At 51.4% G+C, this 15,175-nt stretch overlaps 1 protein-coding gene across 20 annotated transcripts in view; it reads left to right on the forward strand.

Moving 5' to 3' along the window:
* PALM2AKAP2 (PALM2 and AKAP2 fusion) overlaps window positions 1-15,175 on the forward strand; it is a 593,877-nt gene that overhangs the window by 562,476 nt on the left and 16,226 nt on the right. For all 20 annotated transcript variants that reach the window (XM_089299869.1, XM_089299779.1, XM_089299809.1 and 17 more), the window contains 1 exon segment: window positions 240-2,625. In XM_089299869.1, the coding sequence (XP_089155995.1) occupies window positions 240-2,625 (2,386 nt within the window).

The raw sequence follows: 15,175 nt of genomic DNA on the forward strand, positions 1-15,175 counted from the left end.
TAGATTCCTAGTTCAACCAACCAACCAACCAACCACCCAGGAATCTGAGACTTTAAGAGGGCCAGGCAGCCATCGCCACAACACGAGGAACACTTTCACGATTATGAGGAGGGCAGTGTCCATCAGGACTTGTCACAGTTGGGATTTTCCTTCCTGTGAGTTACGGGTGAGTTTCTCAGCATTCGCATCTGTGGCAGGTGCAGCATTTAAACCCGACTTCTGTTTTCTCTCTACTGCAGAAGCCTCCCCAACTGTCCGAGGATGACATCCGGCTAAAAAGCGAGAGAGACGACGGTAGTGCCAAGCTCCTGGCACCCGCTGCCAGCCCCCTCCCCCTGGATCCCAACACCATGGAAATTGAGGTGTCCGTGGCAGAATGTAAAGGCGTTCCTGGCGTAACTTCTACCCCCCACTCTGTAGATCACCCATCCCCTTTCTACTCACCCCCCCACAATGGCCTCGTCTCAGATCATCACGAATCCCTGGATAACGACGTGGCCAGAGAGATCCGCTATCTAGACGAGGTGCTGGAGGCCAACTGCTGTGAGTCAGCGGTGGATGGGACGTACAACGGGACATCCTCCCCAGAGCCGGGCACGGGGACCCTGCAGGGCAACCTGAGCCCCCCAGCCCACGCGGCCAGCCAGCCGGAACCCACGGAGAGAGCAGCTGGCAGGCAGGCACCACCTCCCACTGTAGACACGATGGCAGAGGGACAGAGGACGAACGGCCACCACCCCGAGCAGCCCAGAGACGTGCTGGGGGACAGCCCGCAGGCCCCCGTGAGCCCCAGCTCCTCGACCAGCTCGCGACACTCTTCCCGGGACGGGGAGCTGACGCTCACCACGCTGAAGAAGGAGGCCAAGTTCGAGCTGCGCGCCTTCCACGAGGACAAGAAGCCCTCCAAGCTCTTCGAGGATGACGAGCGCGAGAAGGAGCAGTACTGCGTCAGGAAGGTCCGGCCCTCCGAGGAGATGCTGGAGCTGGAGAAGGAGCGGCGGGAGCTCATCCGGAGTCAGGCGGTGAAGAAGAACCCCGGCATTGCCGCCAAATGGTGGAACCCGCCCCAGGAGAAGACCCTGGAGGAGCAGCTGGACGAGGAGCACCTGGAGTCGCACAAAAAGTACAAGGAGCGCAAGGAAAGACGGGCGCAGCAGGAGCAGCTGCTGCTGCAGCAGCAGGTGCAAGCCCCATCACCGCTCTGCCCCGCCCCCGCCCCCTCTCAGGACCACGCCGGCCTCGCTGAAAGCATGAAGGAGGACATCGTCACTGAGCAGATAGATTTCTCTGCCGCTCGCAAGCAATTCCAACTGATGGAGAATTCCCGGCCGGCCGTGGCCAAGGGCCAGAGCAACCCCAGGCTGTTCTCTATCAAGCCTTTCTACAGGCCCCTGGGATCCATCAACTCAGACAAGCCGCCGACCACTGTGAGACCAGCTGCTGTCCGGGCACCTCCAGAGGACAGTGGTGCATCGGCCGCCAAGGGGCAGAGAACCCCCGGAGTCCCAGAGAGCCAGCTGGCGGGAGGAGGACAGGCCAGCACAGCGCCTGCAGGGAAAGAAGGGCCCTACAGCGAGCCCTCTAAGCGTGGGCCTTTGTCCAAACTGTGGGCAGAGGACGGAGAGTTCACCAGCGCCCGGGCCGTCCTCACCGTGGTCAAGGATGACGACCATGGCATTTTGGATCAGTTTTCCCGCTCGGTCAATGTTTCTTTGACCCAAGAGGAGCTGGACTCTGGTTTGGAGGAGCTGTCGGTGCGGTCCCAGGACACCACGGTCCTGGAGACGCTGTCCAATGACTTCAGCATGGACAATATCAGTGACAGTGGAGCCTCCAACGAGACAGCCAACGCCCTCCAGGAGAACTCCCTGGCTGACTTCTCCCTGCCCCAGACCCCCCAGACTGACCACCCAGCCGAGGGCCGAGGCGAAGGCGTCTCCAAGTCGTTCAGCGATCACGGTTTCTACTCCCCTTCTTCCACGCTCGGAGACTCCCCGTCGGTGGAGGACCCCTTGGAGTACCAGGCTGGCCTCCTGGTGCAGAGCGCCATTCAGCACGCCATCGCCGAGCAGGCGAGCAAGGCTGCGGGCAAAGCCGGCGAAGACGGAGCCACCTCGGGGGGACCAGAGGTCTCCCTGGAGGAGGCCGATGCCGAGGAGGCTTCCGGTCCAGAGAAGCCCCAGGCCACGTTCGCGCCACCTCAGGTGTCCTCTCCCGTTCAAGAGAAAAGGGATGTATTACCAAAGATCCTGCCCACAGAAGACAGGGCGCTCAGGGAACGGGGGGCCCCCCAGCCGCTGCCCACCGTGCAGTCCAGCGGGCCGGTCGACATGGAGGAGAGCAGGCCCGAAGGCAGCTACTTCAGCAAGTACTCGGAGGCGGCCGAGCTGAGGAGTACGGCCTCCCTGCTGGCCACTCAAGAGTCCGACGTGATGGTCGGGCCCTTCAAGCTGAGGTCCCGGAAGCAGCGGACTTTGTCCATGATCGAAGAAGAGATCCGAGCGGCCCAGGAAAGGGAAGAGGAGCTGAAGCGCCAGAGACAGGTCCTGCAGAGCACACAGAGCCCCAGGGCCAAGAACGCCCCGTCGCTGCCCTCCAGAACAGCTGGCTACAAAACCGCCCCAGGTGAGCGCAGGGCACCAGCCCGGCGGCGACAGATGTGTGGGCACCTGGTGTTGCTGGGTTTCCGTGTGTGTGTATGTGTGTGTGTGTGTGTGTGTGTCGGTGACACTGGCATGAGGATTTCAGCCCCTGTGGGCATGCTCCCGAAACAACAGAGCACCCTCTGGGAGAGCCGGGAGCACGGAGGGCACGTGTTGCTGGGCGGCAGATGTAGCTTCTTGGCGGTGGTCTTCAGTCTGTGACACGAAATTGTTCTGTGTGGTTTGAAGGGGCTGCCTCTTGGCTGAGGAAGGGGTCGTGCGTGGCACGGAGCCAGTCAGAGCCGGCCCATGCACGTGCAGGGTTTGAGCCAGTAGCTTGACTTTCAGTATCTGGCATTCAGTCAAACCCGTCTGATTCCAGGCACGTGCTCCACTCACCCCTTCAGAATCCTGGGCTCCTCCCCTCCTTCCCTGCAGGTATAACCAGGACTTGGTGTTGCCGAGGGCGTTTTTGTCCATCTGTGTGCCTGGCTTTGGCTTCCTTTGAGTCACCTCAAAGTAATTACAGGCACGCGCACCGAGGTCCACAGCCAGCCACCTCTCCCATGGTCCTGTAAGACATCGCCGAGGGATGTCAGAGCTGTCTTAGTTTGTATTTGTCCACGCTGTGATGTTTGCACAATGGTGACATTGCCTAACGATGTGTTTCTCAGAACCTACCCCTTGGTTAATCAGTGTGTTACTGTGTTTGGGATCCCAGTAATCCCCCTCCCATTATTCAACAAAGGGATTGCCCTTTGTGCAGGTGGTTGAGGGTGATTAGAGTGGTAGTCGTTGGTACCATGATGGATAACAGTGGGGATGGGACAGCAATGGGGGAGCCACACAACTTAGCACTGAGAGACGGTGCTCAAGAGTTCATCCATGCTGGTTGGTGAGTTGTTTGCCAGCTTGTGGGTCTCTGCCAAGCTAAGTGCAGACTTTGAGAGGAAGCATGTGAAAATTCTTGTAGCAATGTGGTCTTGTCCTATAATCCAAGTGTGGGATTTTTCTGTTTTACAAAAGTGCTGCTGCACAATGTTCTGGTGGAGAGGGGCAGGGAACCGACCCTGCACCGGAGATGTTTTAAAAGTATCCCCCTACAGCATATTGCTGGTGTTCACCTCTGTCCTTCCAGATCTCATCCCGACTCTTGGTTTCCATCGAGTCTCCACTGACGTTTGCTTACTAACGGTGATGTTTTGAAATAACCTCAGACCTAAAGAAGAATACCCATGTACAGTGCAAATATCTATCTGTTCTGAGCCATTTGAAAGTAAATGGCCAACAGGGTGCCCCATCACCCCCAGTTTTGTGGGATGCCCTTCAGTGCGTGTCTGCCGGATGCTTTGGTGGGATTACGTTCGGGTCATGTGGCTTAGGAGGGGAGCACTTGCAGAATTGATGCTGTATCCTCACTGTACCCCAACAGGTAGTACATGGTGTCAGTTTTTCCCATGATGAGGCCAAATAGTTAACTCTTGATTGAGGGTGTGCCTGCCAGGCAAGCTACTTTTCCCTTTTGTGGTGAGGTGCATTGGTACTAGGAATCTTCATTCCTCTTCTCATCAAACTTTAAATCTATTATTTATTTATGTCAGTACAGTCCACTGGATTCCCATTGTATTCAGTGGGTAATGATCCATTTCTTCTATTATTTTTATCCTTGATTCGTTCAGATACAGCTGGAATTCCTTTCAAGCTAACTTCGATGTTCTGTTGAGATGCTCTCATTATTCTTGGTGCACTTCCTCACTTTCTGGTATCACAAGGTGTTCCAGCTTCTTCTTCTGTTTTCCCAACCCTGAAATCAGCCATTTCTCCAAAGGGCATTAGTTCCTATCAGTGGAGAATGGGTTTTAGAAACCAAGATCTGGCTTGTAGGTATTCTCCTTGCTATTGGATTGCCAGCGTTCCCAGGCCACTCCCAATGGGCCCATTCAGAGGTGATCTCTCTCTCTCAAACCCTGATACCTTTTCATTCTAACCCAGTACAAGGTTCATTTACATTTTCTTACTTTGCATATTTACATCCTCCTTTTTGACAATAAGGATGTCTGGTTCTTGTTACCCTCACTCTATTTAGGTCAAGTCCCACCCTTCTGTTTTGTAACCATTCTCCTGTTTTTCCCACCAAACTTGAGCTCCAATCACTCACACCAACACTTTCCTTACCCTTCTTGGGTCCCAGTGCCCAGTGCTGGGTCACCGCTGTCCCTTGTCCAATTTGCTCTGGCTCTAGCATCCTCCACTGGACCACTGTGGTTCCTCCCACCTCCACGACAGGTTCCATCTTGTTCAGCCCCGCCTCGTGCTTCTTGGAGTGAATTGTTCAGGAACAAAGGGAAAGGGGGGAGAAAGAAGAGAACAGGGACTTTCTTGATAGGATTTCAACTTCGTCAGGTCAGCCTTGAGCCAGCTGAGTACTTAAGGCAAAGACAACTTTCAGGGGAGTGTTTGTCCATACTTGACAGTAACTAGCTGGCTTTTCCTGAAGATGCTTAGTTGTCAGGTTCACTTTACTTATTTTTTTTTTAAGATTTGTTAATTTATTTGAAAGTCAGAGTTACACAGAGAGAGGAGAGGCAGAGAGGTGTTCCATCTGCTGGTTCACTCCCCCAGTTGGCTGCAATGGCCAGAGCTGTACTGATCTGAAGTCAGGAGCCAGGAGCCTCCTCTGGGTCTCCCACATGAGAGCAGGGGCCCAAAGAGTTGAGCCATCATCCACTGCTTTCCTAGGCCATAGCAGAGAGCTGGACCAGATGTGGAACAGCTGGGACTTGAACCGACGCCCACATGGGATGCTAGCACAGCAGGCGGCTGGCTGCTTTACCCACTATGCCACAGCGCCAGCCCCCAGTTTCACTTTAAATTCCTTGTGATGGGCTGGCTTGGCACAGAGATAAAAGGGGACCTTCCTGACCTGGAAAAAAGTCTTCATACCCCTTGATGTCATTCCAAGCTGGGGAGTCTACTTTATGACTAAGGATGCCAACACGAGCCTGTAGCCTCACTGCTGGAGACAAGTTCTCCAGGCATCTCAGCTCCTTCCGCTCATCTGCAAGGCAGGTTCCATGATCCCCCGCCTCCTGCTGGTTGGCACCAGCTCCTCTTACCTCGCCAACCCTTAGGACTATCTCATTGTAGAACCTGCCGTAAAGTACAATCTGAAGCCAGGAGCCAGGAGCTTCCTCCGGGTCTCCAATATGGGTGCAGGAACCCAAGGGCCCAGGCCATAGTAGAGAGCTGGATCAGAAGTGAAGCAGCCAAGACTTGAACTGGTGCCCATATGAGATGCCGGCATTGCAGGCAGTGGCTTTACCCTCTATGCCACAGCACCGGCCCTTCTGTGTGGTCTTTTATAAAGGCACTAATCCTACTCAGGAAGACTCAGCCCTCGCCATCCAATCTACAAAGACTCCTACCTCCTAATGTTGGTGGTTAAGCTTCAACATAGGAATTTTGGGAGGGTGCAAATGTTCAGACCATTGAAGAAGTTTAGTTTTGTTTTGTTTATATTTTCCCACTACACTTCTTACTTGCATCCCTCATCATTTTTCCCCCAAGTTTATTTCTAGAACATGGACATTTATTTAATACAAATACATTTTGATACTCTCCTCTGGGTCCTCTACCTGCTCTGGTCTGTCAGATGTCCCCGCCAGTACTAACATTGCCTTGAAACAAGTCTTAGTCCTAATGTCTGCCTTTGACATTTCCCCAGAACTTACCTCTGTGTGAGCACCTGTCTCCTCTCCCAAAGCTCTGCCCATGGGATTGGTGTCTGTCCCTTTGGGAAGGTTGTAATTCAACCGTGTAAGTCTACACTCTGTTCCAGTTTGGTTCATGTAGAACAGACACGGTGATGACGTGAGTACACCTCATGGCTTTGTATTTATCTCTAGAACCTCTAAAGAATGCCCTAGGGGTTCCCAGAATTACAACATGGATTGAAATAAACTGAATGCAAAGCAATTTTGCCTTTTTTTTTTTTTTCTCCTGTCTATACCTGGGAACCTAAAGGTTCCTAAAGAGTGCTGGTTGACCAGCCAACCTCCAAGTTCATGATCAGGAAGCAGGTGGACACGTTACTCTGAGCAGGCTAACTGGATGATTCATGGCCAAGGTCAGAGCTGCTGGCTCTGACTTTGGTTTTGTGAATGAAGATGTTGCTAAGTTCTTGCTGCACTGCCTCACATCTTATGCCAAAAGAAGTGACTCAGCCATGTGACTCAGACTGATGATTTGGGATTAGGTGATGAAAAATATAATTTTTTACTTCTCTGGTAGAAATCATGTCGACATGCTGGAATCCTAAAAACTTTAGGCAAAGAAAATCCCTTGAGAACTAGGATGTGATAAGAAAGGAGATATCTACTAATTCCTTCCACTGAAAAGTGAATTAGACATAAACCCCATCCAAGATATTTGGTTTTGCTCTGAGTTTCTTTGCCTTTAAAAGAGGGAGAGTGATAGGGGTTCTGTATTTTTTTTTAAGACTTATTTATTTGAAAGTAGAGTTACACAGAGAGAAGAGAGGCAGGGAGAGAGAGAGAGGTCTCCCATCCAATGGTTCACTCCCCAGTTGGCCGCAACGGCTGGAGCTGCGCTGATCCAAAGCTAGGAGCTTCTTCCAGGTCTCCCACACAGGTGCAGGGGCCCGCACACTTGGGCCATCTTCTACTGCTTTCCCAGGCCACAGCAAGGAGCTGGATTGGAAGTGGAGCAGCCGGGTTTCAAACTGGCGCCCATATGGGATGCTGGCGCTTCAGGAAAGGGCATTAACCCACTGTGCCACAGCGCTAGCCCCAGAGGTTCTGTTTTGAAAAGGATGTAATCATTTTCAAAGTCCCGCTATCTGGGAATTGTATCTTGTTGGTTCTTGACTTTTAAAGGGAAAAGTTCCTCTTAAATAGAATCTGAGTGATGTTTGTTCTTATAAAGGAGAGCAAGGTGCACAGTGCCAGCTGTCAGAGAGTTCATGGCTTAGTATGAGAAACAACATCATGTGAACTTGGCAATTTCATGACAGCAGCACGGAGAATACCTGAAGCACAGAGCAAGGGAGAGCCCCTCTTTTGAAGCTGAGGGTCGTCTTCCTTGCTGGGGAAGCTACCATCCAAGCTGAGAACTGAAGGAGCAGAGGTTGGGCCAAGGAGGTGGGGGAGATTGTTCCTGCCTGAAGGAAGGGCACCCGGAGAGGTGCCCGGGCAGCTAAAGGAAGAGATTTACAACGAAAGAAAGCAAAAGTTGGTTGGGATTCAGGCAGCCAAGAGCTCTATCAATCATGTGAAGGGTTGTAGACGTCCAACTTCATTCCGTGGGCAGTGGGAAGCCAATGAAGGCTTCTGAAGGGGTGATTACCTCCGCACCTCTCCCGGCCGTCCTGCCTCCATCCATGACTGATGGACCGGAAGTCTTCCTGCTTTACTAAGTCCATTGTGCGGACTCAGATTGATTTCTTCCTCTGTTCAAGTACTTCTGAAGGCATGCCACCGTCTTACCCAGTGCCTGCGCGTGGAGTGGGAGGCCGTGGCCTCAAAAGCATGTACATGGGTGCCTTCTACTCATGGGACATAGAAGTAGAGAATCAAAGCCTCGCCTTGGCAGGTGCACAGCCTGACTTGAAGGGCTGGCTGCAAAATACCCTTGAGGAGAGGAGTTTGTGCTAGTTGGGGGGGGGGGTGTGTGTGTGTGTGTGTGTGGAGTCTTACATTTTAGGACCATTTCAAGTGTCTTTTCGTGTTGGGGGAAGGGCAGCACAATTCTCACTTCAGTGCCTCTGTCTATTTTTAAATATCCTGGTTTCACTTCCAAGTTCTAAACATGCCAGAGAAACTCAGGGGATGAGTCGTTTTGATTTTTGAAATAGTTTCTGTTTTTCATGCCAGATGTTGAACTGACCTACCGAGTCAGAGAATTCACTCAGGGGACTGAATAGTAGGGCTTGAGCAGTAAAGAAAAAAAAAAAAAAAAAGAAGATGATGTGAATATGGGACCCCATAAACTTGGAATGTCGATCCACATCTTCTAAAAGTTAGAACAGTGTGGTAATGTGCAGGTTAAGCATCTGATAAAAATGGAATTTCTGTCTGAGCATTTGGCATAGTAGTTAAGAGGCCAGTGAAGACACCCATATTGCATGCTGGAGTACCTGGGTTCAAATCTGGGCTCCACTCCTGATTCCAGTCTCCTGCTAACGGGGCGGGGGGGGGGGGGAGGAGTAGTGATGATCTAAGTCGGTTGGGTCCCTGTCACCCTCATGGGAGACCTGTACCATTACCTGCAACCAACAGATGGGAACCCCTCTCTTATCTCTCTGCCTCTCAAGAAAAACACATTTTTTTTTAAAGGAATTTGTGTGGGGGTGTCAACTTCTGTTGTTAGCTTGGATGAGATGATCATTGCAATCTAAAGATTTTGATTAAGTTCTTTTTTTTTTAACCCCTTCATCATCTTTAAATATCACAAAGAAAGTCCTACACAGAGCAAAATACTTTGTGAGAAGCGGAGGCTGTGGCTTATATCAGGCTGAGGCAGTCAGCTGAGGCCGGGTTTCACTTGTGGCGCTCGGCCCTGTGTCAGCAGCTGATGGAAAGATCCCGTTGCAGGCTGGGCGGGAGAGGGCTCTCGGTCAGCACCGTGCAGCGCCTCCCTTTTCTGTAAGAGAGCGTGCCGGGGCCCAGCTGGCTGTGGGGAGCTCGGCCCGTGCAGTAGCCTACTGCTGGTTATTGTCCGCTGCCGTATTTCCTGACGGTTCTCTGGTGACACGAGTCTATTCCTGGCAGCTCTGACTTGCTAAGACCTCAGTGGTATGGACAATGCTAGTTATTTCACCTGTGATTCCTCATTTCTTGTTTTCTTGTGTAATCCTTCCAACAGCCCTCTCAGATGTAATGCAAGTTATCGGACCCTTGATATATTTCTGGGTTCAGACTACTTCTGATTTTAGACAATCCATAAAGTTGATAGATGGTATTATTTAGAAGAAGTATTATTTAACATGGGTTCTGGGCTTCACCCTGCCATCTGACTATATTTCTGTTGTACAACTTTGGAAGAATGCGTTAACATTCTGTAGGATTAAGACAAGCCTGGGAAGAGTCATGCCAGGTTTTGCTGCCAAATAAGTTACAAAAAAAATTGATTTTCAGAGCTTTTCGGATGTTGGAATTATTCATAAAGGATTACGGACCTGTCAAATTATTCCCTTTCTGGAATAAACGGCAGCCCAGAAAGATTAAGCAAATTGCCCAAGGCCATTCAACCAGAAAGTGGTAGAACCTGGATTCAAACCTAGGCTCATGGGGCCAGCGCCGTGGCTCACTTGGTTAATCCTCCGCCTTCTAGTCCCGGTTGCTCTTCTTCCAGTCCGGCTCTCTGCTGTGGCCCGGGAGGGCAGTGGAGGATGGCCTAAGTGCTTGGGCCCTGCACCCTCATGGGAGACCAGGAGGAAGCACCTGGCTCCTGGCTTTGGATCAGCACAGCTTTGGCCATAGCAGCCATTTGGAGGGTGAGCCAATGAAAGGAAGACCTTTCTCTCTGTCTCTTTCTCTCACTGTCTAACTCTGTCAAATAAATTAAAAAACAAAAAACAAAAAAAAACCTAGGCTCATTTGTCTCCCAGATCCACCCCGTTCCCCCACCCTCTCCTGCTCCATGAGATGCACGAAACACTGCCTTCTCCAACCCATGATGATTGAGCTCGGTCTCCCCCTGTCCCCTCCTGGTCTCAGACCTGACCTCTGCATTTTCTTGGTTCCTTCCTGACCCTTGTTTTTGGAGCCACTGTAGCTAAGGAACCATTGCTTGCGGTGGCCTGGATGTATGAGTTTGACTCTCAGAAGCCACGAAACAGTACTACCCCAGTGGCCCAGGATGGTGCCTTGGTGCCTTCAGAACGAAGTTCTAGTGCCCTGGAGTACGGTGGGCAAAACTGCTGATGTTTTCCAAAGAGCTGAGCAGGTGCTGGAGGAACTGTCATAGTCCCTGGCAACCGTCTAGCCTGGCTGTTCACTAGGTCCTTCCTCAAGTCCATTTTCCCAAAGGAAACTCAGCCACCCACTCCAGCAACAGGCTCATTGCCTGAGATCTTTGGGAGAACTGGGTTCTCAGCACACGGAATCAGTTGCCTCATGAGGGTGACCATGGCTCAGTATTTACATCATGAACTGAACATGAACGTGAACATGTAGGTCAGCCAAACTCATTTACCGTATCTCTGAGCACCGTGCCTGCTTTCTGCTGTTCCCCTTTCCTCTTTAAGATCTAACTTTGTTCCTTAGACCAGAACGTCCCTGTATTTTATGTATCTGAACCCAGAAAATTTGTTCATTTGAAAAAGAAAAAAAAACACACACACACTATCTGAACAGGACTTAGTAAGAAAAGTCTTAGGTTTGACGTGAGGTGAAGGCAAATGATGAAATCAAGACTTCTCAAATTACAGAATTCAGAATTCTTTTGGATATAACCCTTAAATGTTTGAGAAGGGCAACTGCCGACAGCCTCACTCCTTGGAAAATATAGACTCCCAGGCTTTCTGTTCTGGCAAGCCTAAGGTCACGGCTTTTGTACAGTTGGACTTGGGAATAGGAGAAGGTTCCTCACCGGTTCCTGCTGTAGGCAGGCTCTGCCGCTCCTTCTAATAGACCCAGGGCATCCAGGTTGGCTCCTGGTGGTGCTCGTGCCTTACTGGGTCCTTGCATGGTGCCCTCATTGCCTGGGCCTACCTGGCCAAGTTAGGGCAATGCCCCCTAAGGAATCACACTCAGCCACGTACCAAGAAAGACGCGTGATCTGCAGCTGACAGAGGGTGCAGATCAAAGGGTCTAATCCTTGCACGTTCTGTGGTAAGCAGTGGGAGCCAGCCAGGGCCAGGCTGGGAGCAGGATGTCCTCTGTGGCTGCTGGAGTTCAGGACAGGATATGACTGTGCCTCCTACCAGCCACGGTTACCGGTCGGCAGACTTGGCATCTCAGATCTATTTGATCTTTGTGGATAAGCGACAACTGCTTCCACTCAGGGGGCGGGAGACGCAAGGTCAGATAGGGACATGGGAGAGTGTGCCGGACAGAGCTGCTGGAACACCAGAGAATACATCTGTAGTTCACCTAATGACATTTTTATTTCTCGTGACTTTGAAAGTAAACTTGCATGTCAGCTGCAAGGCTGTAAGCAGCTTACTTCCCCTCTATAAACTCAAGTTTCTTCATGGAGAACGTAGTGTCCAAAACGGGGAAGAACGTCGCGCCTGCGTCACAGACAAGGCAACGCGCTGCCTGGCCTGTGAAAGACTCCCAGTGAGAGTTCGTGTTGTTGCTGTCAACATTAGGTTATAAGAAAAGGTCTGGAGAACCTTCGCAGAAAAGCTTCCAAGTTGCTCTTTTGCGGTGGCTGTGAGCCTGAAATGAGTAACAGGTCACGCATGGTAAAATTGCTTTCTGTTCCGACTTGGGAATGTTTCCAGATTACTTCCTTAGAATTAAAATTTCTCCCAGAAAGTCTGATTTAGGAATGAATGCTCAGTATTTAGCTGTGATTTTATTTATTTATTTATTTGACAGATAGAGCTAGACAGAGAGAGAGAGACAGAGAGAAAGGTCTTCCTTCCATTGGCTCACCCTCCAAATGGCTGCTACGGCCAGTGCGCGGCGCCAATCCGAAGCCAGGAGCCAGGTGCTTCCTCCTGGTCTCCCATGCGGGTACAGGGCCCAAGCACTTGGGCCATCCTCCACTGCCCTCCTGGGCCACAGCAGAGAGCTGGACTGGAAGAGGAGCAATCGGGACTAGAACCCAGTGCCCACATGGGATGCCGTTGCCGCAAGTGGAGGATTAACCAGGTGGGCCGTGGCGCTGGCCCCTAGCTATGATTTTAAAACCAAAGAGTGGCATAGTTCATCATTAAGTGTAGTGAGTGAAAATAAAATTATAAGCGTTACCATGAAAACATTTCCTCTCCCCTCTCTCCCCCTCCCCCTTCACCCAGCCAAGCCCACCATGTTGGTAGGGAAATGTGATTAACAAAAACTTCTTGGTGGTAGAATTGTTATCATCATGATTTTCTTCCTTGCTGTTTTTTAAAAAAAAGATATTTTATTTATATATTTGAGAGGCAGAGTTACAGACAGAGAGAGGGAGAGACAGAGAGAAAGGTCTTCCATCTGCTGGTTCACTCCCCAGATGGCTGCAACAGATGGACCTGTACCAATCCAAAGCCAGGAGCCAGGGGCTTCTTCTGGATCTCCTATACAGGTGCAGGGGCCCAAGCACTTGGGCCAAATTCTACTGCTTTCCGAGGCCATCAGCGGAGAGCTGGATTGCAAGTGGAGCAGCTGGGACACAAACTGGAGCCCATACGGGGTGCTGGGGCCGCAGGAGAGGCTTAGCCCATTGCGCCACTGTGCTGGCCCCTGGTGCTGTTGTTTGGAACCAGGTGTCCCTGGAGAAGCAGAGCTCTCTCCTTCTAGACTTTTCATCCTTCCAGTTGTGGGTGTAGGGACAGGCCCAATATCAGCAACTCATCCATCACCCAGACTTAGCCTTGAAGCAACAGTATTTGACGGTTTCTCGGACATAGGTCACCAGGCCCAGGCATTTCTCATTTCTGGGCCAGGCTTAGGATCTGGAGGTTCATATCATCACATTCTCCCACCCCTGGGGCCTTCAAAGGAGGACATGAAAGAACAAGGCCCAGCGCTCGCGCTGTGGGTCACAGCTGGACCCACACAAGCCCATGCGCTCTGGGCCTGAGCAGGATGTTCCCTTTTAAGGAGAGCACAGGAAATTGGAGCCACAAGTCTGAGCTCATTCCTGGGGACTCGGGAGACCTTTGAGAGGCTTGCAACGCCAGCCCAGTGCTGTGTGAAGAAAGAGGTCATTGAGGAAGCCTGGGCCAAGGCATGTCACCCGGTGGGTGTTTTTGTTCGGTTCGGTTGGGTGTTTAAATGAGCGTGGGTGAGGGCTTTTCTTTTCGTTTGAGACACGCGGGAACAAAGGGTCTTTGAGCTGAGACCTCAGACTCCACTGGTGTGGAGTCATCTCCCAGCCATCAGGTTCAACCAAAGCAATCTTCTAAACGTTTAGAGTGCGCCTCCTTGGCTCTTTAGACGTTAGGAGCTGATCTCCAGGAAGGGGGGTTTGTGCTGTTGAGGGTGACAGCAGCTGTGTTCTGAATACGCGCAAGACCCACGCCGGGGTTCCCTTGGGTAGGAGGAGCTGCGGATTCTGCCCTCCGCCCCCTGCCAGTGTAGCTGCCACCGATACCCAAGGGGAATCCGTCCTGCTTGCAGACTCCGGAAGTGCAGCCAAGGCCTGGCTCTCTTCTCTGGACCAGAAAGGTGCTTGAACGATCTGACGTTAAGTAAACAGGAAACACCAATCCACGTTCCCCGGTTTTCTCTTCCACTCTCGCTGGGAGACAGCAGCTGGCTAATCTGGACTGAAAATCCGGCTGCCCTCCCTGCTCCTTCGTCAGCCCCGCCCAGGCCCTGTGAGAACCCCTGTTGCAGAGACAAGCAGTTTCTTTTTGGAGACCCTAGGGAAGTGTGGCCTCAGCGGCTCCCTGGGGAGCTGTCTAGTCCGTGCAGGTCAAAGCAATCGGCCTTACCTACTTTTCTCAGTATGGGAAAATTGAAAACATTTTTTCTGGTTTTATATTTTCATTTATGCTTAGGCTGGGGGTAGGGGAATAAAGAATAAAAATAAAGTGCCTCCTAATCCTGCTTGCCCAGGGATCACTACTGCCTCTCTAATTGCTTCCCTAAGGTGGCACACGGTTCTAGTGCATGGTGTGAACCATACTTGGAAGAGCACGGCTGGGATTAGAGCCCTGGCCGTGCTGGCTTCCCTTGACACTAACCAGAAGACACTGGCGGGAAGTCTAAGAGACACCAGCGGCTCCCTTCTCTGCAGACCTGGGACAGCCCCTCCCTGGTCTCTGACAAGGCACTGATGAGCCAGAGCCACCTTCTCTCTGGAAGCCGCCGCTCCAGGGCGGCTCAGCCAGCTTCTGTTTCCTGTTGCTTTTGTGCCCTCTAGTGGCTGTGACCAATAAAACTGGCTCTAAGAATGAGATTGGGTTTGTGAGAATAAAAGGAAATAAGCCAGACGTGTCTTTCATGCTTGATGGTTGACCACTCTCTACAGTAACCTTTCAGCCTGGTTCTGTCTCTCTCTCAGCATGCATCCTGTTCCTCGATTTACCCACAGAGGGTTCCAGGACATCAGCCTAATTACATCACAAGGTTGCCATAAGGCAGAGCAACACGTAGCTCATAGAAGAATGTCCATATATATACATTGCTATGAAGCCATTGAGTCTGCGATTCTGTGTACTTAAAAGGTTTTATTTCAGGGCTTGGGTGAAGGCGTTAAAACTCTTTCCTTAGATTCTCCGTGGGGCATTCTGCCCCATCCAGAAGCACTCACTGCATGGCTGTGCTGTGTATATCGTCATGGACTTACTGGTTTGCTCAACAACCATGGACTCCCGCCTCGTGCTGTATTCCACAGTCGCTCAGGGCAGGAATGCA

This window comes from Oryctolagus cuniculus, chromosome 1 (assembly GCF_051225735.1).
Source record: "Oryctolagus cuniculus isolate XC-2025 breed Fujian yellow rabbit chromosome 1, ASM5122573v1, whole genome shotgun sequence".
Lineage (NCBI taxonomy): Eukaryota > Metazoa > Chordata > Mammalia > Lagomorpha > Leporidae > Oryctolagus > Oryctolagus cuniculus.